The sequence below is a fragment of the Cervus elaphus genome, chromosome 23, assembly GCF_910594005.1.
Source record: "Cervus elaphus chromosome 23, mCerEla1.1, whole genome shotgun sequence".
Taxonomy (NCBI): Eukaryota; Metazoa; Chordata; class Mammalia; order Artiodactyla; family Cervidae; genus Cervus; species Cervus elaphus.
This window is the reverse complement of record NC_057837.1, coordinates 6,959,715-6,986,708: the sequence shown is the minus strand read 5'-3', so window position 1 is coordinate 6,986,708 and position 26,994 is coordinate 6,959,715. Positions and strand designations below refer to the sequence as shown.

At 41.1% G+C, this 26,994-nt stretch overlaps 1 protein-coding gene across 5 annotated transcripts in view; it reads left to right on the top strand.

Moving 5' to 3' along the window:
- TASP1 (taspase 1) overlaps nucleotides 1–26,994 on the top strand; it is a 247,254-nt gene that overhangs the window by 147,213 nt on the left and 73,047 nt on the right. For 4 of the 5 annotated variants that reach the window (XR_006336940.1, XM_043883311.1, XM_043883312.1 and 1 more), the window contains one exon: nucleotides 1,993–2,103. Coding sequence is in view for 4 of the 5 variants with exons in the window: in XM_043883311.1 (XP_043739246.1) it covers nucleotides 1,993–2,103 (111 nt within the window). In the remaining variant the exon portion in view is untranslated. Of the gene's footprint in view, nucleotides 1–1,992; nucleotides 2,104–2,439; nucleotides 6,382–26,994 lie in introns of those variants that run through there. The other variant, XM_043883314.1, reaches the window with a different exon arrangement.

The window sequence follows — 26,994 nt, the reverse complement described above, 5'->3', positions numbered from 1 at the left end:
AGGTCTCCCACATTGCAGGCAGATTCTTTACCAGCTGAGCCACCAGGGAAGCCCTCAGCTATATGGAAGCATGTTGTAAGAAACCTTAGATATTTGTGGATAAAACCACAGAAGTCAGACTTTCTTTGATCGGAACCTTCAGGAGAACAGACTTTTGGTGTCAAGGCTCTTATGTTAAAGGTGATATATGTCAGAAAAGCAGTCATAATTTTAAGTTTCTTGGAAAACCCTATATATTCCTGTATAACAACAGAGGAAAAAGTCTCTCTGCCACATAGTGTATATTTTTGATGTAATGTTAACTTCATGTGGTTTAGCTGTTTGACTTGAGTCGTGTGTACATAACCTTCTGAACACCCATTTAGCTTATAATACGCCAGTTTCCTAATAATTATTTTTGTCCTAAAGTATAACATTTCACTGTTCAACATCAAATATGTATACAAAGGGAATTAAATTTTATGGACTTTTAATAAGTGTCAAAATGGTTTCTTTTCTATTAGCTTTAATTTTTCCCCAATTATAAAAATAATAGTGCAAAGCTTTAACAAAATAGGGATCACCATAATCCTACCCACAAGTTATATATTAAATTGCATACCTAGATGAAGGTCTTAAATATAGATACTCACAAAGAGATATTGAGATCTTGAAAGAGATTTACATTTACTTTACCAAAAAATACAGGGAAAGTATTTCTGGCAGTCAGACTAAAACTCCAATACTTTGGCCTCCTGATGTGAAGAACCAACTTATTGGAAAAGACCCTGATGCTGGGAAAGATGGAAGGCAAAAGGAGACGGGGGCTACAGAGGATGAGATGGTTAGAGAGCATCACTAGCTCAATGGACATGAATCTGAGGAAACTCTGGGAGATAGTGAAGGACAGAGGAGCCTGGTGTGCTGCAGTCCCTGGGGTCGCAAAGAGTTGGACACAGTGACTGAACAACAACAAAGATTTCTGGCAAAACATAGGTGATTAAAAAAAAAGCATTGACAGGTTTTGAACAGTTTGTATTTTTGACAATGACTGTGTAATGTACATGTACATGTACATATAATATAATGTACATGTACATGTACATATAATATACACATATGTGTATATGCATATGTGCATGTTTATATGGGAGGCAGAGGGAGGAGGGAGAGGAGGAGAAGTCTCCATATGGAAAGAAAACTTCTGAAATGAATGGAACTATTTTAAAAATGGCAGATTATATTTTTACAGTAGATTCATTGCCTAATGTCTGTCCGAGTACATACTAGCCAAACAGAACTGTGTGTTACATCAGTTTGTATCGGTTTAAATTTCATGAACGTAAGGACTTTTGATTAAAATATACATACTGCTAACTCCTAAGTCACTTCAGTCGTGTCCAACTCTGTGCGACCCCATCCCTGGGATTCTCCAGGCAAGAACACTGAAGTGGGTTGCCATTTCCTTTTCCAATGCATAAAAGTGAAAGTGAAGTCGCTCAGTCGTGTCTGACTCTTCGAGACCCCATGGACTGCAGCCTACCAGGCTCCTCCGTCCATGGGATTTTCCAGGCAAGAGTACTGGAGTGGGGTGCCGTTGCCTTCTACTACATATGAAGTAGATAACCAATGAGAACGTCCTGTATGGAAATTATGCAACAGTATTTTGCGATTGTTCAGCAAAGGAAACGAAACAGAGCCCTCAACAGTTCCTAGGTAGAGAATCTAAATTCCTGTCTTATGTGAATTATTTCTGTGAAAAAGGGGAATTATTTTTATTTTCTTCATTTCCTTTCAAGATTAGACGGTCCTGTGTTTCTTTAGTTTCTGCCAAATCTCATTACTAAAGTTACTAAATAGATTACTCATAGAAATCATCTCATCCATCAGTGAATTATTTTCCAACGTAATGACTTCTCCAGTGGCGCACGTGGACGTCTTAGCGCTACTAAGACGAGAAGGATATTTAGTACTGCCCTTGCTCAACCGTTCTTGGTTTCCTTGGATTTCTAGGGTGTGGGGAGCATCTCGTGCGCACCATACTGGCTAGAGAATGTTCACATGCTCTACAAGCTGAAGATGCCCACCAGGCTCTGCTGGAGACTATGCAAAACAAGTTCATCAGTAAGTATAATGTAAAAAAATAGTATTTCCTTCTAAACAGAGATTGTTTTGCTGAGCTGTAAGCTTCATGAGTCAGGTATCATGTTTGTATTGCTAGACTGAAGTCCAGGGCCTAGCATGAACTTAGACACTCACTTCACATTGGTGTGTAAAGAAATTCCATCAAAATAGCTACTACTGTATAAAATTTATCATCTAACCAATAGAACGCCCAAGCTGTGAAACGTTGTCCAAGATTAGAATGCTACACAGTAGAATAAAATTCTACTGAAACAAAATTCAAAGGACAACCTCCTTTAAAATCTTTTCTGTGATGCAACTTGACTCTTTTTACAGTTGTCTAGGGTTGAGTTGAAATCCAGTCTGGCTCCATTTGCTGTTATGAAGCTACATCTGGTTGGAAGAAGCGATGCCTTTGTCTAATCTGTGGAAAGATTTTCTACAGCCTACCAATTTCCCTATAGATAATTGTTACTTTTTATTAAAACCATTTGACTCTGGATTTTCCCATCTTTTTAATGTTGAACTTACCTCTATGAAAAGCTTATGAAATTGTATAAGAAATATAAACCATATTTCTTCTATGCTTTATATAAAATGTTAAAAATAAGTTAGAGTAAGAAGCCATGAGCACATAAACTAGGGAAAGACTTTCACAGGGTTTAATCTGGAGGGTATCTCCAAGGAGAGAATTAAGAGGATAATATGAGGTGCAAATTATATGGTGAGGACAACACAGACAGGTGTCTAGGAAAAAAAATCACCCTGAAAGGACTCAGTGATGGCAGACTCCTAGAACTGGCCCCAGGCAGCCAGAAAAAGAGGGGAAGACAGGAATGTGGGCGCAGAGACAGAGATACGACAGTGGGGTTGGCGCGGCAAGGTCTGGCACCTACATAACCCTCACGTAGAGCAGTGTTCCCGACGGGCAGCAGGGCTGGGTCAGCCAGGGATCAGTGCCTTTCTCCAGTTTCCCACAGTGTCCCGGTGTCCAGTCACACCCCTACCCCAGCCCTACCTTTAGGGTGCTGGTGTGGGTCTGGCTAGCAAGGGTCGCCCCGATGGATCTTGTTAAAATTCAGGCTTTACCTACTCAAAACACTTTTCATCTCAAAGTGATCTCTGCTTAGAATTTATGAAAGTCCATTCAAAGGACCAAATACAAGTTTTATAATATAAGCGTGCAACTGATGGGCTAGGTAGGGCGTTCCAGGGATAGGGATAAAACTGAGTTACTTCCTCAGATTTATAAGCATTGTCGCTCAGGTCTTAGGAAGTATCATGCCCTTTTAGGGAAGATTTTAGGGTAGAGAAAAACAGATTACAGGCAAAAAAGAACTGGATTTTTCTGAAGAAGAGAGTGAATAACTATAGAAAAAAATTTCAATATGAAGAGATTTTGTAACAGGTGCTTTCTTCCAGTCACTTGACCTGAGGTTATGAAAATGTAAATAATGGTATGAACTTCATGCACGCTGGTGAGAATCACCTGATAACAAATTGTGAGCTGAGGAATGCGTTAGAAACGGCCTTTGAGGTCTGCCTTATTTTTCAGAAAAAGGTTGATGACATTCATGTTACTCCATCCTCAAATGTGTCAGCATCAGACTCATCTTATTGTTCTTTTGCTTTAACAATTACCATCATGGAATGCTAGGTTTAAAGAAAACCAAATTCTTTGCCTTAACAATGTATATAATTTATGTAACTTGCTATTAGTTGTCCAGCTATACCAGATGCGTTCTCAGAACAATGGGAGGAGTGCTAAGAGGTGAAAACTCAGCACTTAGGAGAAGTTCACATCCTGGAAACCCTGTGATTATGGCACATGTCAAATGTCTCCCTGTTGCGAGTGAGCTGAAGCCCTTTACTGCATCTGAAACCACAGGTTCACTGGCTAGTTGTGCATCTCCAGGTCTGAGCTCCCCTCCTTTCTCTTCTGATACCTTGTTACCCTCCCCTGTTGTATAACTTTTGAAACTTCTCAGAGAGTTGGGTTGCAGTACTCTGTTTTCCCACTCGATCCCATGACCTAGTGCATATTGAACCCCGTCTTCACAATTCCAGACTCTTGGAAAGGAGTGAGAAACTTCAGAGCTCAGTTTATCAACCGTGCTCACTAAATCATGGAAGCATCCTATCTTACAAGAGTTCGGTGACTTGTCCAAACTCAGCTGCTTAGTCAGTGGGTGTTCATTTTGCAAGATCATGCTGCCCCTTCCTTTTATAAGTAAAATATAATATGGACTACAGAAGACCATTCCTAGAGTTAGGATAGCTGGGTTCTGCTCTTAACTGTGTGTCTGACTCACTGGATCTAGCAAGTTACTTAAGTTCTGTTTTGTTTTCTTTAGGGGGAAAAAAAAAAAGTTAAACAAGAGACAGTTTCTAAATTCCTCCACCATGCTAAATTTTATGAATTCTCTACTGGATTACACTTGTAAATATGAGGTGTAATCATATTTTAGTATGATTTTTAATCAGTTTATTTGGAATTGGAAATGGGATTGGAAAATAAAAAATTTCTGGGACCACTTGGGAATTTTCAAGAAGCATAGATGATATTTACAAAATGTTATAACAAAGTAAGTTGATTTTACCAGAAGCCTGGATGAGAAGCAACGGGGTCAGGTTCTTTCCTGTTTTATGAAATTAGTTGTTAGTTTTAAAATAAGTCTCTTTGTCCTTAGTTTCCTCATGTGTAAGAGAGGGGTCTAGCTCAATAGTCCCCAAAGTCCTTCCTGGGTCCAAAATTCTGTTTGGTTCCTGGTTTGTTCACCAACCAATCTAAACTGTGTGTGTGAAAATCAATTTAGTCTTTAGTTGAAACTGTAAGCTAAAACTATTATAGGTGGATTGCAAGTTTCTATCCAAGGTGAGTTGGTCAAAATCCTTTCTAGTGATGTTTGTGGCAAGCTTGACACCACTTGGTTTTATGGAAAGGCATCATGATATGCTTCCTTTCTTGCTTCCTTTGTTTTTTCTTAAAAAAAAAGAAAAGATTTTCATAAATAATATATCTAGAGATTCTCATTGCGGTGTATACATGGGAATATTTTATATTATGCTCAGGACACATTTACTGTAAGACTCTGGTAGTTCTTCAGTTGCAGTTCTGATTTTCCTACCCAGGCACTGGTTCCCGTGGCCATTTCTGCTCATGGGGCTGCCCGTCTGTGGTTCTTTCTCTATGACTGTTTATCCAATTGTAGAGGCAGTTGTTTATCTTGTGACCTCACTCTTCTGATGGATCTAAGAAGAGTTGTTGATTTTTCAGTTCGTTCAGGTTTTTACTTGTTAGTGTAGAGTGATGACCTCTAAGCTCTGTACATATTTGGACCAGAAACTGGACATCTCCTCCATACTCTTTTGCCAATGGTTATTATCACATTAAAAAATTATTTTTTCTAAAATCATGGATTAAAAAAATGGTTTCCAGTTTTATCTTTTTTTCTGATGAGTAAATTTTCAAATATAACTTGGCCTTTTATATTAATGTATGAATTATCTGCTCACAACTTTAGACCACTTTTGTGTTGTACTGTTTGGATGATGTTCTTTCAGTTGACATTTAACTTTTATTAATGGTGAAATTGCCTTAAATAAAATATTCTAAAATGACACAGTAATAATCATCTGTTCAGAATTTTAAAATAACCCTGTCTTTTTGACTAGTAGTATGTTTGATATCTGTGACCTTCCACCATAATAAGGGATTTTAAAAAGTAATTTTACACTATGATTAAATAGTTTGTTTTTATGTATTTTTTCTAAAGTAGTCAGTAACTTATTAAAGATTCCCCACCCCCCTTTTTTTTGCAATGTGAAACCTCTGGAATTATTTTAAATGTAGGATTGTTTGAAAATTGATTTTTGATAAATAAAACTTTACTGTGATAGATGAGTAGAGTAAAATTGAAAGACATTTTGAAGATTAAAATGTTTTTGTTTCCACTTATATTACCTTTAATGCATAGATCCAGAGCTTTGGTTTGACTTAATATAGGAAGCATAAAAGAGAATAACCAATTTGTGCCCATTTTCAAAAAACCACTGTTTGTATAACATACAAAACCCGTAAAAAAGGGTACTGTAAAAATAGTGCCTTAATAATACTTCATACTAACCAGTTGATTATAGACTGAATGCTTAGTTAAGTAGGGAAAAGAAATAAATAGATTTCCTTTTTAGTTGTGCTTTTTAAATTACACACACACACACACTCACACAGACACACATATACACACACACAGACACACTCATACACACACACACACATACACACTCTCAGACATATACACACTTACACACAGACACACACACACCCATACACACACACTCACAAACATACACACACTCACACACACACATAAACACACACAGACATACACACACATACACACAGACACACACACACACACATACACACACACACAAGTTCTTAAAATGTTTGGATGTGACTTTTCCTATTCATTGTTTTTGAACAAACTTGGTTTTATGAATTGTGCTTTTTTCATGCAAACTCTGGCTGCACATGTGGTATGTGAACTTCAGGGAGGCATTATAACTTCTTGTCCAGTTCTCTACAAGTAATGTCATGAAGTGAAGTGAAAGTCGCTCAGTTGTGTCCAACTCTTTGCAACCCCATGGATTATACAGTTCATGAAATTCTCCAGGCCAGAATACTGGAGTGGGTAGCCTTTCCTTTCTCCAGGGGATATTCCCAACCAAGGGATTAAACCCAGGTCTCCCGCATTGCAGGCAGATTCTTTACCAGCTGAGCCACAAAGGAAGCCCAAGTATATTGGAGTGGGGTAGCCTATCCCATTTCCAGGAGATCTTCCTGACCCAGGAATCAAATGGGGGTCTCCTGCATTGCAGGTGATCTATCAGGGAAGTCCTAGGTAATGTCATAGTACATTTTTTAGTTGGCTTGGCTCTCTACTAAATATGATCATTGATAAAATGTTATCTGTAAGAATCAAATTTCTCTCTGAATTTCTAAGCTAAATTGAAATACATACTAGGTGACTATTACTGAAAGATTCTATGTGGTGTAATGATTTATTTTTTTAAAGAAGGGGTTTTGCTCTGTGTTCCTTTTTTTTATTTCTTTGGGGAATGTGCTTATACTCTTTTTGACATCATAGGTTTGCTGTCACCCTATGATGATGCCAGAATGTCATCAATAATTGGGTTTGAAGGGAATCCCACTTTTGCGATTTTCTGCCAACTCGAGAAATTATAATACTTGATATATATTATCTTTTAATGACCAGCTTCTTAGGTAAAACCCTGACAATTTATAAGCATTAGCTTTCATAGGAGGAGCAAAAGTATATTGTCATTATACATTTTAACTTATCTGAGGTCATATGTGATATTTCATGAGTTTCTTTATAATTTAGAAAACATAAAGTATATACTGGTCTCTTTGCCAGTGCATCTTTGGTTTCTTACAAGACTTCTTCATATTCTTCATACATGTTTCTTCTTTTCAAGCCCTAAAATATTCTTCCTCAGAGAACTTATTTTTTGAAATCTATTAAAAAAGATGTTTCTCCTTCATTGTCATAAACATTGTGATATATAGCCTGTTGTACTGTCATGTCCAAATTGTAAAATAAAGAAAACATTAAATTCAGTTCAGTTCAGTCGCTCAGTCATGTCCGACTCTTTGCGACCCCATGAATCGCAGCACGTCAGGCCTCCCTGTCCAACACCAACTCCTGGAGTTTACTCAAACTCATGTCCATCAAGTCAGTGATGCCATCCAGCCATCTCATCCTCTGTTGTCCCCTTCTCCTCCTGCCCCCAATCCCTCCCATCATCAGGGTCTTTTCCAATGAGTCAACTCTTCGCATGAGGTTGCCGAAGTATTGGAGTTTCAGCTTCAGCATCAGTCCTTCCAATGAACACCCAAGACTGACAGAATGTGGTCCACTGAAGAAGGGAATGGCAAACCACTTCAGTATAATTGCCTTGAGAACCCCATGAACAGTATGAAAAGGGAAAAAGGACACTGAAAGATGAACTCCGCAGATCGGTAGGTGCCCTATATGCTACTGGAGATCAGTGGAGAAATAACTCCAGAAAAAATAAAGGGATGGAGCCAAAGCAAAAACAATACCCAGTTGTGGATGTGACTGGTGATAGAAGCAAGGTCTGATGCTGTAAGAGCAATATTGCATAGGAACCTGGAATGTTAGGTCCATGAGTCAAGGCAAATCGGAAGTGGTCAAAGAGGAGATGGCAAGAGTGAATGTTGACATTCTAGGAATCAGCGAACTAAAATGGACAGGAATGGGTGAGTTTAACTCAGATGACCATTATATCTACTACTGTGGGCAGGAATCCCTTAGAAGAAATGGAGTAGCCATCATGGTCAACAAAAGAGTCCGAAATGCAGTACTTGTATGCAATCTCAAAAATGACAGAATGATCTCTGTTTGTTTCCAAGGCAAACCATTCAGTATCACAGTAATCGAAGTCTATGCCCCAACCAGTAACGCTGAAGAAGCTGAAGTTGAATGGTTCTATGAAGACCTACAAGACCTTTTAGAACTAACATCCAGTAAAGATGTCCTTTTCATTATAGGGAACTGGAATGCAAAAGTAGGAAGTCAAGAAACACCTGGAGTAACAGGCAAATTTGGCCTTGGAGTACGGAATGAAGCAGGGCAAAGGCTAGTAGAGTTTTGCCAAGAAAATGCACTGGTCATAGCAAACACCCTCTTCCAACAACACAAGAGAAGACTACACATGGACATCACCAGATGGTAGACACCAAAATCAGATTGATTATATTCTTTGCAGCCAAAGATGGAAAAGCTCTGTACAGTCAGGAAAAACAAGACCAGGAGCTGACTGTGGCTCAGATCACAAACTCCTTATTGCAAAATTCAGACTTAAATTGAAGAAAGTAGAGAAAACCGCTAGACCATTCAGTTATGACCTAAATCAAATCCCTTATGACTATACAGTGGAAGTGAGAAATAGATTTAAGGGACTAGATCTGATAGACAGAGTGCCTGATGAACTATGGACGGAGGTTCGTGACATTGTACAGGAGACAGGGATGAAGACCATCCCCATGGAAAAGAAATGCAAAAAGGCAAAATGGTTGTCTGAGGAGGCCTTACAAATAGCTGTGAAAAGAAGAGACGTGAAGACCATAGGAGAAAAGGAAAGATAAACCCATTTGAATGCAGAGTTCCAAAGAACAGCAAGGAGAGATAAGAAATCCTTTCTCAGTGATCAGTGCAAAGAAATAGAGGAAAACAATAGAATGGGAAAGACTAGAGATCTCTTCAAGAAAACGAGAGATACCAATGGAACATTCCAGGTAAAGATGGGTTCGATAAAGGACAGAACTGGTATGGACCTAACAGAAGCAGAAGATATTAAGAAGAGGTGGCAAGAATACACAGAAGAACTGTACAAAAAAGATCTTCATGACCCAGATCATCACGATGGTATGATCACTCACCTAGAGCCAGACATGCTGGTATGTGAAGTCAAGTGGGCCTTAGAAAGCATCACTACGTACAAAGCTAGTGGAGGTGATGGAATTCCAGTTGAGCTATTTCAAATCCTGAAAGATGATGCTGTGAAGGTGCTGCACTCAATTTGTCAGCAAATCTGGAAAACTGAGCAGTGGCCACAGGACTGGAAAAGGTCAGTTTTCATTCCAGTCCCAAAGAAAGGCAACCCCAAAGAATGATCAAGCTACCGCACAATTGCACTCATCTCACATGCTAGTAAAGTAATGCTCAAAATTCTCCAAGCCAGGCTTCAGCAATATGTGAACCGTGAACTTCCAGATGTTCAAGCTCATTTTAGAAAAGGCAGAGGAACCAGAGATCAAATTGCCAACATCCGCTGGATCATCAAAAAAGCAAGAGAGTTCCAGAAAAACATCTATTTCTGCCTTATTGACTATGCCAAAGCCTTTGACTGTGTGGATCACAACAAACTGTTGAAAATCCTTCAAGAGATGGGAATACCAGACCACCTGACCTGCCTCTTGAGAAACCTATATGCAGGTCAGGAAGCAACAGTTAGTACTGGACATGGAACAGCAGACTGGTTCCAAATAGGAAAAGGAGTATGTCAAGGCTGTATATTGTCACCCTGCTTATTTAACTTATATGCAGAGTACATCATGAGAAATGCTGGGCTGGAGGAAGCACAAGCTGGAATCAAGATTGCTGGGAGAAATATCAATAACCTCAGATATGCAGATGACACCACCCTTATGGCAGAAAGTGAAGAGGAACTAAAAAGCCTCATGTTGAAAGTGAAAGAGGAGAGGGAAAAAGTTGGCTTAAAGCTCAACATTCAAAAAATTAAAATCATGGCATCTGGTCCCATCACTTCATGGGAAATAGATGGGGAAACAGTGGAAACAGTGTCAGACTTTATTTTGGGGGGCTCCAAAATCACTGCAAATGGTGATTGCAGCCATGAAATTAAGACACTTACTCCTTGGAAGGAAAATTATGACCAACCTAGATAGCATATTAAAAAACAACAACAGCAATAAATTAGCCATCCCCCAAAGCATTTGTTACCACTAATTGTTGGGCCCTAGGTTTTTATACTGTCATAATTTTGGACATATTTTTGTTTAATAAATACTCATTGAAAGCCATGAGTATACTTTGTTGGCTGCTGTGAAAACTGTGAAAGATTCACAGATAAATAGAGCAAATCAGCCTTACTGTCAAGGAACTTGCATTCTAGGAGGAGAAAAAAGTCAAATGTACAGTAAATAAAATGTAAGATGCAATTTAAATGTGAAATGTAAGTTTCATACTAAAGTAGAGGAGATATAGGGACTTCATTCCTGGCAATTTTGTCAAATGGAGATCCAAGATATTCCTAGTTATATGAAGCTTCCAGGGGCTTGACAGAAGTAAATGAAAATCCTTCCTGAAGCAGTGCTGTTTCCACTCAGGTCTCCAAGAAGTGCTCAACTGTGAATTCAAAATAAGGGCTAAAATTGAAATGAAACACACATGATGAAGAGTTACTATGAGAGAAAGTATGTCAACAAAGACTTTAACCAGACCACCAAAGACTTTAGATATTAGAGCCACTAGGTAGAAAATATGAAATAAGTAAAAGTTTTAGACATTGCTATTTTTTAGTAGATACAGTCATTTTGGAAACATATTTATCAGTCCAATGAAAAGTGGAACGCGTGTTTGTCCCACAACCCAGAAATTGTAGTCATGTATTCACACGCCCTGGGTGACACACAGCAGTATGTACAGATTGTCTTTCTTAACAGCAGAAAATGGAAACCACTCCCGTGTCCATCAACAGAAGAATGCTGTGTGGCAGTGAAAGTGAATGGATCTCAGAGACACACATCCTCATGAAAGAACCTTAAAATCATAATACTGAGTTAAAAATGCAGTTTGCCACGGACTGCAGGCAGTGTTGCCACCATTAATATAACTTTGCAAAACCAGACACTATTAAGACATGCATGCATGGTAAAACTATATACAAGAGCAAGAAGTTATGGAAAAATAATTCTGGATGGTGGTTTCCTTTGGGAGAGACGACGTGGGGAGTCTAAACGGTATTGATAATGTTGGATTTTTCTAGTTGTTTGGTAGATCAATGGACATTTGTTCTATTTAATGTGTTCTGCTACTATGCTACATGTATCTTTTTATGTTTTATGAAAAACTTCATAATTAAACCCTTAATACATTAAGTAGGAAAAGCAGAGTTCAAAAGAGGCAGAGGAAGAGGTGTCATATCTAGTAGATCTAGGGGAGTGTCATGAATGAGGTTCCTCCAGGAGGGAGATTCTTGGACTGGGTTTGTGAACAGCAAGTAATCTAACTTAACAAGTGGACAGAGTATATTAGGGTGTAATTATAAATGAAAGAGAACACCTCCAAATTGGGTTTACCGTATTGGAGAGAGCCACATAAGGCTTTGGCAATGGAATGCAATGGTAGGACATGGGATGGATTGGAGGAGGGAGGCCCTGTAGGTGAAACTACTAATGTGAAGGCCATGGCAAGTAGAGAAGCAGAACTCAAGTGGATAGAAAGGAGAGTCAGGAGCCAGAGACTCAGCGAGAGAATCCTTGAGATTCTTGATGGATGACTGAATGGGACAAATGCAGTGAAAGAACCATGGAAGTAACTAGAGTTTTGATTCTCTTGGACTTGGACTTACAAGGGCAACAAGAGATTATAAAAATGTCATGCATAGAACATTGAACACGTAGAGAGAATGGGGTTGATTTTGACCGTTGTATTGGCCTCGAGGTGTTTGTAGACAAGACAGTCAGTTGGATATGTGGGCCTGGAGTTTGAGAGGGAAGTTGAGACTCTGGACTTGTCCTTGGAATTTAGTGAATTTATGGAATTTATGGCATCTTTCACAGAATGGATGATCCAGCTGAGGAGACCAGATCTGCTTGTATGTCCTTTCCTCAAAGAGGTCTTTCCTAACTACCCTGCCTACAATTTTAACTTCTCTTACTGTGGTTTGTGTTTCTTCTTGACACTTACTTTATCCTGTACTTTATTATTATTGTCTCTCTCAAGCATGGCACAAACTCTGAGAGCAGAGATTTTGACTGTTATTCCATCCCCCACCCCTTGCATTGCGGTCTCCCCAGCAGCTAGAAGAGTGTTTAGCAAAGAGAACATCTGTGGAATGAATGAAGAAGGTGAAAACCTTTGAATGTGTCTGCCTTCAGAACGGGTGGAAAGAGTGACCTGTGAGGAGACGGGAAAGAGAGGGAGCAAAGATATGACAAGGAGGACACTCATCTTGAAGCCAGAGACAATGACTTTTTTGAGATAACCAAGGAGTTTCCATGTGTTTAGAGATATAATGAATATCAAGAAAAAGCTGGTAGGCCTAGGCAGTAGGAGGGTATGAGTCAACTTTCAAGCATGTGCAGTGGCAGGGTAAGAAAAGAAGAACATCTCTTAACAGCTGGGAGAGAAAGAGGGCCAGAAATGATGGTCTTCCAGCCAAGGTCTTTGGTGATAAGCTGGATGGTTGAGAGTTCTGTAGATGATTGACATCTACAACTTTGCATTTCAACTGTGCACCAGTAGCACACAAACTTATTGAAGAGTGATACTTTGCCTTTCATCTTTTTTCTCCTTTAACTAGAGTGTATTTCATGGAGGATCAGCAAGCTGCAAAATCAATCAGATTATTTTTCCCATGTGACCTAAGATACATATATAGAATCCCAGGATATTTTTAAGGGTATAGAAATTTTACAAATCAGGATAAATTTAAGTGAGTGGGTGGATAGGGACAAAAGGAAAACAGAAGAAAGATAGCAAGTGACTACAAGGTTGACAGTCACTTTGGAAATGAATGTGGTTTTCTCAGGCCTTCAGGAATGTTCTTTAGGAAGCTGATAGCAGAATTGGAAGAGGCTTAAGAAATAATTGTATATCTCACTTAAAACAAGATGCAGAAAGCTTGTGCTGTAAGGCTGAGAGGAGGGAGAATAGGAAGAGCGATTGGTTAGAATATACTCAGTGGAATTGTTGAAAGTCGTAAGAATTTGACACATTATTTTGTTTCTTTGGCTAAAGCGGGTAGTTAAAATTCCCATTTATGGACCCAGGTAATCATCATTTGAAAATAAATAGTTCATCTGCTTATTAAATTGAAATTAACACCCAGATTTGTTTTTTTAGCGCGTTGAGGGCCAGAAACAATATCATCACAGTTTCCAAGAAGCCCAGAGACTGCTTCCTGTGGTGTGGCTGATGCGCTACTCCTGAAAGGTCTTGGAGAAAGTTGGGTCGTCCTATCCTGGGGAGCTCAGTCATTTTCCTCTTCTTCCTCTCTTGTTACAAATGAGAAAGAAAGAAAAACTTGTGATTGTATTAAATTACTAACAATTGATCAGCAGCAGATTAGCAAAATGAACTTACTGGAGTGAGTAGAAGTGGGTATCCGGCAACAGAGGTGTGACTTTGTTGGGCTTTGTGCATTCACAACCCAAGTTGGTTTTTCCCCTGTGGCCTAGGTTTCCTGTTTACACAAGAGCTCTAGCCTTCTCTTAGAGCCTAGAAATCCCATGTATTTTGGACACTTAATGCTTTTTAAATAGCAGAGGATGATGATGTCAACAACAGCAAATGTGTTCTTACTCAAGCCTTTTGGGAAGCAAAGAAAAGACCATTTAAATTACCTACCAAATTTTGATAACTGGAAATAATTTGGTAATAGTATTTGGTTAGAAAGCAAGTAATAAGCGCAGTACTGAAAAAGGAAAAGAGCAAAACAGCTCCATAAATAGTGTCATGTTACTCTAAAAAAACCTACCAGTTTTGTTGCTGGTATATTTGATTTCAAAGTTGGCCAAATTTAGGCCCCATGGACTTGATTATAAAGGTTGGTGCCATCACAGAACTGGAAGCTGCTGAGCATTCACAACAGGTACTTTATTTTGAATTTTTGTTAAAAGATGTTTATGAAGTATTAGGATTTAATTAAAACCACTCAAAGAATGTGTTTTATCCCATGCTGGGGGAAAAAAAAAGAAAGAAAAATAAAGATCTTTGTTTCCATACTAGAGTTTTCTTTTCCTCCAAACAGTACTGATTAGGTGATCAAAAAAGGGTTTTGTCTGTTCCTTTCATTGTGGGCATGTGGAGAAAAGCCACTAATATTAATAGTTATAGTAAACTTGGAGCACATAATTATAATGTTGCAAAAAGGAAAGGAAAGTTCAGTCATATGAAGCTGAAGGCTGAGTTGTACATGTTCTGACTGATTAGTTTGAATAGGGCTTAAGTTACATTTGGTGGATGTGGGTAAATAAGGAAATCCATAATTATTATAATATTTATAATAGATTTTAGAATTGTTTTTATGGTTGTGAAGTTGCTTCCCTTCATTGTAACCTGATTTTTCTTTAAAAGCCATTAGATATTTGAGAGTAACCATGATTTTTGAGCCTGTGGAAACCACGTATTTGTGACGACCGAAGTACATGTAAACAAGATTATTCTGAACCTCCTGTGAGTGTGGTAAAGCCCAGTCCATACATTAGCATTAATCGTGGGCGGCTCACACTGACAGCTTCTCAAATGGTCCATCTGAGGCTCAATGACACTGATGACTTTCTGGCATTTATCTCACTTCTGGGTTGATTTTTCAGTTTCAGGTGAGGTTAAGCTCAGATTATGGGCTTCCCTGGTGGGTCAGCGGTAAAAAATCCACCTGCCCATGCAGGAGATTTTGATCCCTGAATCAGGAAGATCCCTGGAGAAGGAAATGGCAACCCACTCCAGTATTCTTGCCTGGAAAATCTCATGAACAGAGGAGCCTGGCAGGCTACAGTTTATGGAGTTGCAAAGGAGTAGGATACAACTTAGTGACTGAACACCAACAAAGTCCTTGTTGGTCTCCTCATTTGCAAATATTTCCTCCCAGTCTGTAGGTTGTCTTTTTGTTTTGTCTATGGTTTCCTTTTCTGTGTAAAAGCTGATGAATTTGATCAGGTCCCATTTGTTTACTTTTGGTTTTATTTCTACTGCCTTGGGAGACTGACCTAAGACAACATTGGTACAATTTATGTCAGAAAATGTTTTGCCTATGTTCTCTTCTAGGAGTTTCATCTCTTTACTTATGTTTTTAACCCATTTTGAGTTCATTTCTGTATGATGTGAGGGTGTGTTCTGACTTCATTGATTTACATGTGTCTATCCAGCTTTCCCAACATCACTTCCTAAAGAGACTGTCTTTTCTCCATTGCCTCCTTTGTCCTAGATGAATTGACCGTAGGTGTAGGGGTTTATTTCTGGGCTCTTTGCTCTGTTCTATTGATCCATATGTCTGTTTTTGGGCCAATACCACACTGTTCTGGTTACTATTGCTTTGTAATATCTTCTGAAGGCTGGAGAGTTTATGCCTCCAGCTTTACTTTTCCCCCCTCAGAATCACTTTGGCAATTCTGGGTCTTTTATGGTTCCATATAAATTTAAAATTTTAGGATTATTTGCTCTAGTTCCATTAAAAAAGACACAATAATAATACTGTGGTTAGAGAAGAAGATATCCTTGTTCTTAGGAGTATCTTCTGAGTATTTAAGATGAAGAGTTATAATGTTTGACACATATTCCAATGGTTCAGATAAAAGTATTTGTGAATGTAATGCTTTTGCACTGAAGGCTAAAGGGGAATCTATAGGGTAATTGACTTTCTTTGTAGGAAAGCTTATGATGAAAAGTAGCAAATCTTTGAGACTTAAGTTATAACTGAACTGTTTACCATTTAGGAAAACTGAGGGAACAGAACTGGTTTGTAGATCCTAGAAGTTAATTAAAATTGCAACGTAGTTCACTAAACAATTGAAAAGTTATATTTAAAGAGAAATATACAGGAAATAAATATTTTTAAGTTTTGGATGTGCATTTATTTGACAGGAGGATTAAATTTTAATAGGAAGCATATAAACATAAATATATAACTACTTGGTTAATGCTTCATTTTAGAATTGTGGAAAGCCCTCAGTATTTCTACTTTTCAGCTTATGCTTCAAATCTAAAATCAATTATATTTTCACATTTTAAAATATTCTTAAGGCAGGCAGTAAAAAATATAAACTGTCAGGGTCACATTTTATTCATCACTTCTGCATACTCACTTTCGCACCCTCCACAAGTGCACACGCAGAGTGGCACGCACTGTGAGCTGGATTGTCCTGTAGTCGTTCTCAGCTTCGTTTGCCCTCCCATGCCCCTACCACTTAGACTATAAAACTATTTACCTTTTAAGACTCCCTTGCAGCTGGGAATAGCCAGCCATACAATATGCATCAAACCAACAAGATACAAGCAAGTGTCTGCTTGAAGGTTTCTGGGTGAGCTTTTTGTCTTCTTGATAAAAAGGACTGACATCACCTCTTTTCCTTTCTTCCTGTCCTGAATGTGAATGTGACAGGCGGAGTAAGAGCAACCGTATTGTAGCCATGAGGAAACGGGAGAATCATAGAAATCACGGCCTTGACACTGTAAACCTGTTGTTGCAAATGTAAAAGCCACCTTGCTCTCGGCTGCTTGTTTGGTGGGAAAAGTGAACCCCAAGCTGCTGAGGTCACAGCAGGTCTGGGTTTCCAGCAGTTGTTGCACGTGGTGTCTCTTGTGGTGGGAGGAATTTACTCAGAGGGAGCAGCACAAGACAAAGGCTACTGAAGTGAAAGTCAGGGTCGGTTCAAGCCTCCAGTCTCTTTTAGGATCTTTGATGATTCATTTTCTCTCTTTAAAAGTTACTTACAGTGGCTTAGCCAAAGACTTATCTTCCCTCTCTAAAAGCCACTTACCAGGGCTTATCAGGAGATTAATTTTTCCTCTCCTAATAAGACATCCAGAGAACCTGTGCGCCAGCCCCACAGTTCCTCCACGTTCCTGCCCCGTCTCCTCTGGCTCTGCTGCCCACAGCATGTGGCTCTTACCATTCCCCGAGGTCACAGCAAAAGTAGTATGCCACCTGTGGATCACTTTTTCTTTGTGACAGTTTTTCTTTTCAAGTTGAAGTATAGTTAATTTACAGTGTTGTGTTAGTTCCAAGTGTACAGCAGAGTGACTCAGTTATACATTCTTTTTCAGATCCTTTTGCTTATGGGTTATTGTAAGATACTGAGCACAGTCCCTATCCTATGCAGTAGGTCCTGTTGTCTGCCTATTTTATCTATAGCAGTGTCTATATGTTAGCCCCAAACTCTTAATTTATCTCTCCTTCTTCCCCACTCCCTTGTATCCTCTTTGATAACCACAAACTTGTTTCCTGTGTCTGTGATTCTATTTCTGTTTTGTGAATAAGTTCATTTGTATCATTTTTTCAGAATTTCACATGTAAGTGATGTCATATGATATTTTTCTTTCACTGTCTGACTTACTACACTCAGTATGACAAACTCTAGGTCTCTCTGTCTTGCTGCAAATGGCATTGTTTTGTCCCTTTTTATGGCTGAGTAATACTCCATTGCATGCATGTACCACATCTTTATCCATTCAACTGCCCATGGCCATTTGGGTTGTTTCCATGTCTTGGCTGTTTTGAATAGGGCCAGTGTGAACTTTGAAGTGCATGTATCTTTTCAGATTAGAATTTTCTCCATATGTATGTCCAGGAGTGGGACTGCAGGATCATATGGTAACTGTGAAACCTCTTTAAAGGACTTTTCCTAAAAGGGCCTCCCACTCAACTTCTCTTTGGGTCTTCTTGGTCAGAACTGTGTCCTATGGTCACTTCTAGCTGCAGAGAGACTTAGAAATTTCTGAGCTGTCCCTTCAATAAAATTGGACTTGTTTTAGTTGGAAAGAAAGAATGGATACTAGGTATACATCTACTGTCTGCCACAGGGGTTGGATTCGATGATTCTTGGTCTAGATGGTCCTTTCTAGCTCTTGTAGTTATAAAGTCTGTTTAATAAATTCTGGGAGAATTGGTGATTAAAACTTTAATACTCAGCAGCAGATCTAATAACCTAGATCGGGGTTTGGCAGACTGTGGTCCACAGGTCAAATCTTTCTTACCACACGATTTTGTGAGGAAAATTTTATTGAAACACAGCCCCATTGATTGGTTTACATACTGTCTATGACTGCTTTTACCTTATAGCAGCAAAGCTGAGACTATTTACTGTCTGGCCTTTTATAGGGAAAGTTTGCCAATCCCTGGCCTAGATGATCCAGAAGAGACCTTCCATCTTGGTAGTTACAAAAACATTAATTTATTAGTGAATGAATATTCAATGAATATTTGAGCATACATGACATTTTAGACGTTAGACCAGGCCCTGGGTGTGTGGCATATAGCAATGAATAAAACAAAATCCATACAGTCATGGAACTTCCATTTTATCAAGTCAGGCAGGCAAATAAATAGTTAAAAATATAGTCTAAACTATAGTAATATGAGCTGCAGAGAAAATGAAGCAGGAAAGGTGGATAGTCAGTGCAGGGAAGGAGCTTGTGCTGTCTAAAGAGACGTTTGAACAAAAACCCAAAGGTGAGGAACAGAGCCGAGTGGCAGATGAAGGGGCGAATATTCCAGAACAGCAGGTGGAGAGGAGGCCGCAGTGTTTCTGGAGAGGTTGAGAAGAGCAGGGTGACCTGAGCAGAGAGAGCGAGGGGAAGAAGGGTTGGGGGTGAGCTCAAAGAGGTGGCTTGGGCCAGCTTGTTGGGACTCAAAAGCCACTGTAAGATGGGAGCCATGGGGAGTGTTGAGGAGCAGCACGACCTGACTTACGTTTTAATGCGTCATTCTGGCCACAGTGCTGACAGCAGACTGCGCGGGCAGGAGTGGGGCGTGGGAGACCAGCTGGGTGCTGTGAGGCTAGACTGAGTAATAAGAGACAGTGGTGGCTTAGACTAGAATGGTGCTGGTCAAAGAGAAGCAGAGGGTGAATACTGGTAGCTTTTACAGGCAGAGCTAACATGATTTGCTAATCAGTTGATACAGGGTGAGGGATAATAAGAGCCAAAGATGACCTGGGTTTTGGCCTGGCAACTGAAGGAATGGAATTGTTGTTTGTCGATGTGGGGGAAGCCTCCGGGAGGATGAAGTCTTGGGGGAAAGACCAAGAGTTTCAGGTGGTGCTTATGTTGCAGGAAGGGGGACCCCTTCCAGGACCCAAAAAGGAGTTCTGGTCTAACACTTAGAAGTGAATTGTCCAAGGAGACACACGTGCTAACAAAGCAAGAGACTTTATTCGGGAAAGGTGCCTGGGCAGAGAGTGGGAGGGTAAGGAAACCCAGGAGGACGCTGTGCCCCGTGGCTCACAGCCTCAGGTCTTATGGTGATGCGATTATTTCCCGGTTTCTCTGGCCAGTCACTCTGACTCAGAGTCCTTCGTGGTGGTGCATGCATTGCTCAGCCAAGATGGATTCCAGCGAGGAGGATTCTGGGAGGGTCAGTAGGACACATGGCATCTCCTTTAGACCTTTCCTGAACTCTTCTAGGTTGGTGGCGGCCTTTTAGTTCCCTGTTCCATACTAGGACCTCCTGTTGTAAAATAATTCACACAGATAGTTACTGTGGTGCCTGGCCAGGGTGGGTGATTTCAGACAGTGTGTTTCCTCTAACACTTACTGAATGTGCAAGTGGAAGTGTAGATTAGGCAGTTGCATATTTGAATCTCAATTTCGGGGGTGGGGGAGGCGTGGGCGCAAATAAACGCGAGAATCAAGGGCGTGCTGATGATATTTTAAAGTGATGGACTATACCAGATCATCAGAGGAATGAATATAAATCAAAAAGGTACTGAATGGCTCTCGAATATTCCAAAATTAAAGTCAAGAAGATGAAGAGGAGCCAGCAGGGAAATTGAGGAGGCGCAGCTGATGCTCTTCCTGGAGAAAATCTAGTAGTTTGTGAAATCCAAGAACTAAAAACTTTGAAGCAGCAAAGAGTCATCAGCAGGTTAAATGCTGCTGACGAGTAGTCAGTAACATGAAGCCTGAGGGATTGATCTTTGACTGTAGCCCTCCGTGAAGGTTGTGGGTGACCTTGCAAGGAGGGTTTGGGTGCTCTGATGGGGATAAAAATCCCAATTTGAATGGGTAAGGAAAGAGAATGAGAGGAGAGAGATAGAAGACAGCGAGCACAGACAAGTCTTTCAAGAACTCTTTCGCTTCTTAAAAGGAAGAAGAGAATGCAGTAACAGCTGTAGAGGAAAGTGGACTTTGTTTCATTTTGTCTATGTTTTGTTTTTCTATATAGGAGAAATTAAGAGCAAGAGATCCAAGAGAGTGACCTAATAGAGAGACAAAAGAATGCTATGTGTGTTTGGAGAGGGGTGACGGTGGAGGGGGTGGTGAATCTCTATTGTGTCGTCCGGAGGTGAGTGAGAGGAAGGGACCTTGTGAATGGGCAGAGCTGATGACCTTGAAGGAACAACGAGCAGTTTATCTTTGGTGACCAGGGAGAAGTCCATGTGGCCAAATCAAGGGGCTGTGGGAGCTTGCCAAGGCTCTTTCTGGTTGTTACCATGTATTTTAGGAAATTAGGAAGCCCGGTCAGCTGCAGAGTTAGGATGGAGGAGGAGATATTAGCAATTGGAGGAGAAATGAGAAAGTATAAGTCCGTGCTTGGGAAATGTATGATGATTGCAGGGCAGCTTGGAAGGCCCAAATTGAGGTTAGTGCTCATGAATTTACAGAGAGTGCTTGACATGATTATGTGATTCTTCAGCCAAATTCAGCTTATGGTGCAGGCACAGGGTAGGGTTTAATTATGGTTGGCATTTGGTATTTGACATGAGTAAGCCGCAGTAGCTGGCAGATTCTGCAGGGAATTCATGGTCATGACAGACCACAGATGCTAGCCCACTTAGGAACCAAAGTGAAGATTGAGGGGCCAGGGACAGGTCGAGAGATCACTGGAGTCTGGGAACTAGAGGGTGCGTGCTGGAAAGTCAGGGGAAGTGGTTAGGGACATTCTTGCTTGGCAATCACAAGGACTAGGGTAGAACAGGGAGAGTGGGTGACTGCCATCAAGTGCAGGACAAGATTCTTGGGCAAGAACAGGTCAAGGAATTGAGAGGTCAAGGAGTTGGAGGCATACCCTTCACACCATGAAGTCACTAGGAATCATGGCAGGATGGATGTCAGAGAGACATGGATCCAAGGACATCAGTCTTTGAGCAGTGATGGGGAGTGACCTCTAGGGGCCAGTAGATGAACTGCTGCATGGACGAATCTGACGACAGGAAACTCATCCAATTCAGGGTCTGGGGACAGCCCAAAGGAAGAAGGAAGATGACCCCCAACCCCACCCTGCCCGCCTGTGCACGGCATGATATTTGATTCTTTTCATGAAGCTCATTTACATTCGCATCCATTTCAGACCTTGTATTCCCCTAAGAAGTGTAGAAATACCAGCTGTTTGTCACAGTGAAAAGAAGAAAAATGCACTGTTCTCTGAGTCCACAAGCATGAACACTGTACGTTGGCAAGTCTGTCTGCACGTCCGCAAATCTCGTTTCTCTTTGCTGAGCCGTGGCATCAACTGACAGGGCCGTGAAACAGCCACGGGGCTCAGGAGTCCCGGGCAGAGCCCCGCCAGATGGGTACAGTGCTAAGTTCTCCTCTTTGGCCCAGAACTCGACGCATGAACTTAGGTATGGAATGGACAATCTGAATGACTGGCTTTGCCTCCTTTCCTTCGGGGCAGCACTGTCCAGTCAGCTGTGGGCGCAGATCGTGCTCTGTTGAAGGCGGCTCTGAGATGGGTGTGCCCCTCTGAAGTGTCTTGGGTCGACCGCTGTTTCCCACATTAGCCTCTTGGCTGCGCGGTTAGATGGACGTTCTGTGCCGCCACTGGCTGGGCTGTCTTCAGTTGACTGTCTTGGTGGAGACACCTAACTGAAAATGTACAAATGGAAACATCCCCGGAGCCTCTCTGCAAATATAACATTTTTTGCGAGTCTCATGGTGGTGCTTCACTCGATTTCCATGTTGTTGGACGATTTTTGAGCAGAGGATCTCTTTCCTGTTTGGTAATGCTCTCCTTCTGGGAGACAGGCCCAGAATAGACCTTGCTTCTGTGGAATTCCCCCAATTCTTAGAGTGACATTTCCATGTTTATCTCAACTTATTAACATAACAACTTTATGAAAAGATGAGCGTGTATCTGCACCTCTGGACAAACTTGCTGATCTGTAGATGGAGTTCCCAGTAGCCTTAAGAAAAATATCTCTTTATCTCAGATTATTATTGGCTGTTTATGAAGTTTTGATACTTTTAATATATTCATCTAAGTATATTTATACAGAAAAATTTTATAAAAACCATTTTCTTAATTTTAAACCCTTCAAGTAGACTCACAGTGTGGTTTTTTTTTTCTTACAAAAGTTCTACTAAAAATTCATTTTTCAACACAGTTTTTATTGAATGATCATTTCCTAAACCCATCCTATTATATATACACCATTCTGTTTTTCAAATTTTTCAAATTTATCTAGATCGTGGGGTTTCTTGATAGAAACTTGTAGAACTCCATTTAAAATTTTTACCCCTCTTCTCATATGTTAAGGACAAAAATATAAGTTTTCCTTGTGGGTTCAGTTCAGTTCAATCTCTCAGGCATGTCCGACTCTTCGTGACCCCATGAACCACAGCACGTCAGGCCTCCCTGTCCATCACCAACTCCTGGAGTCCACCCAAACCCACATCCATCGAGTTGGTGATGCCATCCAGCCATCTCATCCTCTGTAGTCCCTTTCTCCTCCTGCCCTCAATCTTTCCCAGCATCAGGGTCTTTACAAATGAGTCAGCTCTTCGCATTAAGTGGCCAAAGTATTGGAGTTTCAGATTCAACATCAGTCCTTCCAAATGAATACCCAGGACTGATCTCCTTTAGAATGGACTGGTTGGATCTCCTCGCAGTCCAAGGAACTCTCAAGAGTCTTCTCCAACACCACAGTTCAAAAGCATCAATTCTTCGGTGCTTGGCTTTCTTCACAGTCCAACTCTCAAATACATACATGACCACTGGAAAAACCAATAGCCTTGACTAGACAGACCTTGGTTGGCAAAGTAATGTCTCTGCTTTTTAATATGCTATCTAGGTTGGTCATAACTTTCCTTCCAAGGAGTAAGCATCTTTTAATTTCACGGCTGCAGTCACCATCTGCAGTGATTTTGGAGCCCAGAAAAATAAAGTCAGCCACTGTTTCCACTGTTTCCCCATCTGTTTGCCATGAAGTGATGGGACCAGATGCCATGATCTTAGTTTTCTGAATGTTGAGCTTTAAGCCAACTTTTTCACTCTCCTCTTTCACTTTCATCAAGAGGCTCTTTAGTTCTTCTTCACTTTCTGCCATAAGGGTGGTGTCATCTGCATATCTGAGGTTATTGATATTTCTCCCAACAATCTTGATTCCAGCTTGTGCTTCCTCTAGCCCAGCGTTTCTCATGTTGTACTATGCATGTAAGTTAAATAATCAGGTAATAAGCAATAAAATATACAGCCTTGACTCCTTTTCCTCTTTGGAACCAGTCTGTTGTTCCATGTCCTGTTCTAACTGTTGCTTCTGACCTGCATACAGATTTCTCAAGAGGCAGGTCAGGTGGTCTGGTATTCCCATCTCTTTCAGAATTTTCCACAGTTTATTGTGATCCACACAGTCAAAGGCTTTGGCATAGTCAATAAGGCAGAAATAGATGTGTTTCTGAAATTCTCTTGCTTTTTCGATGATCCAGCAGATGTTGGCAATTTAATCTCTGGTTCCTCTGCCTTTTCTAAAACCACCTTGAACATCTGGAAGTTCACGGTTCACGTATGGGTTATATTCCTTGTGGGCTATATTGCTCATTTCTTCCTACTAAGTACCTAACTTTTGCTTCTAGCCCTTTTCTCATTACAAAGCTTTAAAATTTTTTAAATCTTATTTTGTTATTTTATTAAATGTTTTCTTTTTTTTTTTTTTAAATGTTTCCTTTTTTTTTTGTAAGAGTTTCTTGGGTTTGATGGTCTCCTGCCATCCTTTTATAAATTAAAACAAAGGTAACTGTCAGATTAATTTGGTCTTTCAATGCCATTGATGTCATATGAACTCCAGTAGATACTTTCACAAATAAACATTAAGGAAAGGAGTTTTTTCATTACCTTTGCTTTCTTTCTAGCTCTTCTATTATGATAAGATCTCACTCTCCAAAAATTTAATTTTAAAAGATTAAAAAATTTACAGCTCTCATTTTTGCCTATCAGTCAGTCTTTGGGTCACTTACGGTTTACTTGTGCAGTTCCTTTTTTCGTTTTATTTATTAACCTCTAGTAAAAGGTAACCCACAGCCCAAGGCTTCTAGGTATGTGTAGACTGTAAAAGTTCACAATTAAATCAAACAGGGCAGCTAAAACTCCACACTAAAGGTGAAAAAAAAAGTTCAGGGCTTTATTTAGTAGAGAAAGACAAGCTGAGAAATAGATCCTGCTGGCCACTAAGGTTAACACACGGGAGCTATGCTGAGTGGCGCCAGGGAGGGCGCTCCGAGATGAACAGGGCCGTGATGGATGAACCAAGGGCAGGACTCAGAGCCTTGGACCAGGTAAGGACTTTCAGAGGAAGCGATGACCGCCCTGCACCCAGGATTCCCCGCCAGCTGTCCTCAGGGCACTGCTGAAGGGACAGGTCAATGACCTGATTGGAACGACAGGTCGGGGACAGGGACCCCTGACAGGTGTGCTGGTGCGGTACCTGGGCCCCTCCTGGGAACAGTGACCTGGATGCTCTCCTTGGCAGACGCCCGCCTTCCATCCCCACTGCCGTTTGCTCCTGTCCCGCTTCTCTGAGCAGCCTGTGCTCGATGTGCCGGGGAGGCGGTGGTCTGTTCAGCTGCCTCTCTGGGCCCGGGGGCAGGGAGGCCGTCCAGGAGCCAGGGAGCCTCTGCACGCACAGGGAGGAGCTCTCACCTGGACCACACGAGTGTCCTCCGCACGTTCCTGCCTCTCCTCCTGACCCCACCCGAAGCCTGTCTGTGCTCCACATGGCAGCCTGTTCTGGTTTCTTCTGTAGCCCTTTGACGGTCCTCTGCTGTAAAGAGGGTAAAATGCAGACATGACCTCGTGGCCTTGCGATGTGACTCCTGCCTGTCCTCTCACTCCGGGCCTGCTCACTCTCCTCCCTTGCTCATTACGCTGCCCTCCTTTGTTTTCTTTTTTTCTGATTTTCCGGACTCTTTCTTACCCCAGAACCTTTGCATACAATATTTCCTCCTCTCGATTATTCCTCTTTTCCTGTCTTTGTGTGCTAAGCCACTTCAATGTGTCCTTCTCTTTGTGACCCTATGGACTGTAGCCCACCAGCTCCTCTGTCCATGGATTCTCCAGGCAAGAACACTGGAGTGGGCTGCCATGCCCTCCTCCAGGGGATCTTCCCGACCCAGGGATGGAACCCATGTCTCTTACATGCATCTCTTATGTCTCCTGCATTGGCAAGCTTTAGCTGGTTCCTTTCTCATCAACTTTTAGTCTGAATTAAAATGCCACCTGCTGAGAAAGGCCTGAGCATCAGTCTCCATTAGTCCTCCTTAGTCTCCGCCTCACCTCCTCCTCTGTATCCTCTGTGGCAGCTGTAATATCAGGTGTATATTTCCTTGTTTGACCACCTCCTGCTACAGCACGTAGCCTTCCTGTGAGCCAGGACCAAGTGAGTCTTCTTTGCCAGTGTACACGCAGCACCAGAACAGGGTCAATTACAGAACTCATGGGTACATGGTAAACCCTTGTCGACAAATGAAGGTAAAGCAACCATGGTGTCCACACACCCTTACAGATGATGGGTCACCTTTTTGTTGTTCCCCCACCCGTTTTTCAGTATGTGTGCATGCTAAGTTGCTTCAGTTGTGTCCAGCTCTTTGTGACCCCATAGACTGTAGCCCACCAGGCTCTGCTGTCCAGGGAATTCTCCAGGCAAGAATACTGGGGTGGGCTGCCATTTCCTACTCCAGGGCATTTTCCCGACCCAGGGATGGAACCCACATCTCTTAAGTCTCCTTCATTGGCAGGAGGGTTCTTTACCACTAGCGTCACCTGGGAAGCCCAATTTTTCAGTACAGCATTTTTAAATTTTCCTAAGTCTATTCCCATGTGCAACACTCCCAGCTCTTGATGTGGGAACTCTGGATGGAGCAGTGCTTGCTTGACTTTTTGAAACAACTAATAAAATAGTATTTTTGCTTCCCTGGTGGCTCAGTGGTCAAGAATCTGCGTGCCAGTGTAGGAGACTTGAGTTCAATTTTTGGATTGGGAAGATCCTCTGGAGAAGGAAATGGCAACCCACTCCAGTATTCTTGCCTGGGAAATCCCAGGGACACAGGAGCCTGGCAGGCTGTGATCCATGGAGTTGCAGAGTCGGATACGACTTAGTTACTG